The sequence below is a fragment of the Triticum dicoccoides genome, chromosome 2A (genome assembly GCF_002162155.2).
Source record: "Triticum dicoccoides isolate Atlit2015 ecotype Zavitan chromosome 2A, WEW_v2.0, whole genome shotgun sequence".
NCBI lineage: Eukaryota > Viridiplantae > Streptophyta > Magnoliopsida > Poales > Poaceae > Triticum > Triticum dicoccoides.
This window is the reverse complement of record NC_041382.1, coordinates 583,213,995-583,218,150: the sequence shown is the minus strand read 5'-3', so window position 1 is coordinate 583,218,150 and position 4,156 is coordinate 583,213,995. Positions and strand designations below refer to the sequence as shown.

The 4,156-nt window shown below is 51.8% G+C and overlaps 1 protein-coding gene across 1 annotated transcript; it reads left to right on the top strand.

Moving 5' to 3' along the window:
* The first annotated feature begins 3,209 nt into the window (after positions 1-3,209).
* On the top strand, positions 3,210-3,967 carry LOC119359624 (ultraviolet-B receptor UVR8-like). The gene is made up of 2 exons (XM_037625751.1): positions 3,210-3,553; positions 3,628-3,967. The coding sequence occupies exons 1-2, from the start codon at positions 3,285-3,287 to the stop codon at positions 3,851-3,853; spliced, it is 495 nt and encodes a 164-aa protein (XP_037481648.1). The 5' UTR covers positions 3,210-3,284; the 3' UTR covers positions 3,854-3,967.
* The last annotated feature ends 189 nt before the right edge of the window (positions 3,968-4,156 follow it).

Here is a 4,156-nt window from a genome sequence, read left to right as displayed (position 1 = left end):
CAGCCAGCTGCATCGAGCTGAATATCAGCCGACATATGTTGGAGATGACGACCAACACGCTCATAGACATGGTCTAGGGAAGAGTATTTAACAAAAAACTACCACATTTCGCGGAACCGTGCCTACAAACTACCACTTTACAAATTTGTGCCAAAAACTACCACTTTTTGACTAATCTTTGACTAAAAATTACCATCTCAGAAAAGTGCCCGATTGGCCTCTTCTAAACGCTTTTCCGACAGGATGGGCCCACATATCAGCATCAATCTTCTTCCTCCTCCTCCTCCTCTCTCTCTGGCATTTCCTCAAACACCTTGTATGCACTCCACGCTCTTCTCCGGCGGGGCAGAGCGGCGCCCCGGCGAAGCACCTCTCCGGCGCTGGTCTCCCCGTCGATGGCGTACACGAGGTGCAAAGGCGGGGGCTCGGTCGGCAGGGCCGAGCGGGGCGGGGCGAGGCCTTGGCACGATGGCGGCCGCCATGGCCGAGGCGAGCAGGCGGCTCGGCTAGGAGGGAGGGCGGCGCAGGTGGCGGGGCACGCCGGCCGGCGGGGAAGAGCGGCGGGTGGCGCGGGCTGGGCGGAGCGATGTGTGGCGCAAGCGGCGGAAGAAGCACGCGCTCGCGGCCGACGGCGCACACGCTCGTGGCGGGCGAGGCCTTGGCACGATGGCGGCCGCCATGGCCGAGCGAGCAGGCGGCTCACCTAGGAGGGAGGGCGGCGCAGGTGGCGGGGCAGAGCGGCGGGTGGCGCGGGCTGGGCATAGTGGCGGGTGGCACGGGCGGCGGACGGCGCACACGCTCGCGGCGACGGCGGCTACATGCACGGCCGTGCACGCACACAAGCTGCTACGGCTGCATGCTAGCACGACCGCAATGCTCCATTGGCCGGCTAGCTAGCACACGACGCTGGCTTCGACCGATGGCAGAGGTGGCGTTGCTCGCCGGCCGGCGGTGGGGGCGGGCGCGGCGCGTGGCTCGCGTGCATCTCTCGCGCGGCACGGCCTAGGAGTTGACCACTGTGTCATGTCAGCGCCTAAGTGTGGGCCATCCCTGTCATAATCATGTTTAATTTCAGCAAACTACCATGAGGCAGAAATTAGTGTTTTTTGAGAAAAAATAGTCGAAAAGTGGTAGTTTTCGGCACAAATTTGTAAAGTGGTAGTTTGTAGGCACGGTTCCGTGAAATGTGGTAGTTTTTTGTTAAATATCTAGGGAACCAAGCTCTTCGCCATATTGGACCCCTGCTAGAACGTCGGGGACGCATGTGCCGGGGACGCGCCAAGCACTTCGTCAATCCCGACCCTACCTCTTGTGCTTCGTTCCTCCACATGCTCCGCACGGCAAGTTTCGTGTCTAGGAAGGGTGTGCTCTTCGACAACGTTCGTGCCCCTCGTATCGGCGATCTCGACATTGATAGCATCCACCTGGCCACGTTCAACGTTTCTGTGTGCTCCTATTTGTATCTTTTGCGACGGTGATCTCTCTGCCAAGCAAGCACTGCTCTTTTGGGCTCCCGCACTGGCCTTTGTTTAGAGTTTTGCACTCCGGGCAGATCCACGGTCGATAACATTCCAAACAAACGAAAAGAATGGAGCCATACACTGCCGTGCGAAGATGGGGTTTTATCTCATCACTGCGGATCTTAAAGGATTTTTTACCCTGTGACTACCATCCCAACAAGATAGGAGGTTTGTACTTCCAAAAAAAATTTAAAAGCACGAGAGAGGGTTTGTTAGGATCGACGCAGAGAATCCAGGGCGAGGAGGCCGCATTTGCCGATGTGGCGCTCCCAACCTGCATGCGTATATATACGGGGTGGTGGTTTCCCAATTCTCTCTCTCTCTCTTCTCTCTCTCTCTCGCTTCCCTGGAAACTTTCTCCTCCTCCACCCCCCAAAACCCAACTTCTGCCACATTGCCAAGACCACATAAACCCGGGGGCCGCGGCAGTTCGACCACACAGCCGTGCGCCTTGCCGAAATTCCATGTGATCCCAGCACCCCTGACCTTGTAATCTGTTCAGGTATCTCCGTCCGGTGTCTTTTTGGGGTGGAGTTCGTGGGATTCGGAAGGTCTGGTAGATGGGGTGGTTATCAGATCAGTTTCGGTCCAGTGTCTTCGTGTAGGAAAGGGCAGAAAAGGAAGGATCTTCCGTTTTTGTCCATGAAAAATCCGCATTAGTTTTTGTTCGTTAGTTCTTGGTTGGGGCGACTGCGGCCGCAGTGTGGAGAATCGGGGTTTTACGCGATGGATGTCGGTACTGCAGCACAGATGGTGGAGGCCTCCACTTTGTGATCTTCGACCTTGATTGGATTGTGTTTGACGAACATGGATCATCTTTTTTTTGGCATGTTCCTTGGTTGGTTGAGTGCGTTCTCCACTATGATGCTGCTGACTGATCCTTGATCAGGGATGCATCTATATAATTGATTGCTTGACCACAGACCTGTAAGATCAGAGGTGTGTGGGTCCGTCGTAACCAATTTCATCTCCAGAATTGCTTGACTTAGGGTCACATCTCTCCATTCATCATGCTATATGATCATCATGTAATTATTATAATGTCTTCAATACTGAAGTTGCAGCATGAGTTACATTACCATGTACTATATAATTGGTTACTGTTTTGTACTCTTAACAAAATATACAATGTATGATCTGACTGATTGCCTTCTCTACAAGAATGTTCATGTTTTGAAAAAAAAATTAAAAAAAGCAATGCATGGCTTAGTTACTTTCTCTACAAGAATGGGGTTGCCTTGTTTGCAAGGACCCTGGGTTCATACATTTATAGTCATTTGACAACTCAGTATGTACAATTTACTAAATATATATATACTTTTTCTCTCAATAGTTGCAGATCATGGAGTGCCCAATGGATACTACAGCAAGCAACGCCGCGCTGGTGCCCCGCAACATAGTGAATGATGCTGCTGCCCCGCGTTCTCCTTCGCCGGATCCAGAAGCTGAACTTATGAAGCGCCATTTCTCTGGAGAAGAAGCCGAAGGGCAATTCCCCCTGACCGCGAGCCCATCCATTCTCCTCCACGTGCTCTCATCCTCTGGGCTGGATCCTAAAGATCTTGCTGCTTTGGAGGCAAGTTCTACAATTACATTCTTAGTTCTCACGACTTTTGAGTCTTAAAATGCTGGTTATGAATTATTGTGATGACACAATGATGTGGAGATGTTTTGCTGTTTCAGGCTACATGTAAATTCTTCAGAAATCCCGCAAAATTCCCACCAGACTTGCAATTACCACTTCCGGAACTTGCAGCATTCGACATGTGCCAGCAAAGGGCCATGTTTAAGCCGATGAAACCAGAAGAGAAGGAGTGGCTGAAGCAAAGGTGCGGGGGCTCTTGGAAGCTTGTTCTTGGATACATTTTGGTCGGCGAGAAGAATTGCCGCCGCGGGAAATCTCAGGTCACTGCTGGACCAGGCCACAGCATTGTGGTCACCGCAAGTGGGGCCGTATACTCATTTGGCATGAATTCCTCGGGCCAGCTAGGCCTTGGGGACACAGAAGACAAGTTCAAGCCATGCCTTATCAGGTAAGAGTACGTTGATTTGGTTGAATTTTGGGAATCTTGTCTGCCGATGTAACAAACTGTTGCTGCATTTGTAGGTCTCTGCAAGGCATCAGGATCACGCATGCCGCGGTTGGATCGAGTCGAACAATGCTCGTGAGCGACACGGGAAGTGTCTACGTATTTGGAATCGACACCTTTGGGGGGTATAGTTTGAATGGAGCACTTGCTACTGACTACGTTAACATGCTTGCAAAGCGGACACAAATCACAATTTGGCCAGTGTGTCGCTGGTCCAAATGCGATAGCAAAAAATTCACTTGAGGCGCTTAAGCCTTCCACACCGCAGCGCTCATGACGGATCTAGTGGCACCGAGGAATTGCACCTTGTACGCGGAGGCCGCTGAACTTCCAAGTGATGCCGTCCTCAATTTGAGCGTCAACAAAAGATATCCCAAAGTGGAATGATCTCATGAATGTGATAGAAGGACCAATGCGAAGGGAGTTTTAATTTTGGACGGCCAAGCCCTCGTCCTCCATAGACGAAAAAGGCTATTCACTCCGCTTAATAGCTAAAGCACTGACCAACAAGTGAACCGATACAAACTCACGCCACCACCACACACA

What these genes read in the sequence shown, in the direction of transcription:
- LOC119359624 (XM_037625751.1), top strand. Translation starts at nt 3,285, where the DNA reads ATGTGCCAGCAAAGGGCCATGTTTAAGCCGATGAAACCAGAAGAGAAG. An exon ending in TTCAAGCCATGCCTTATCAG is followed by an intron (nt 3,554 to 3,627) that starts GTAAGAGTACGT and finishes CTGCATTTGTAG; the next exon opens with GTCTCTGCAAGGCATCAGGA.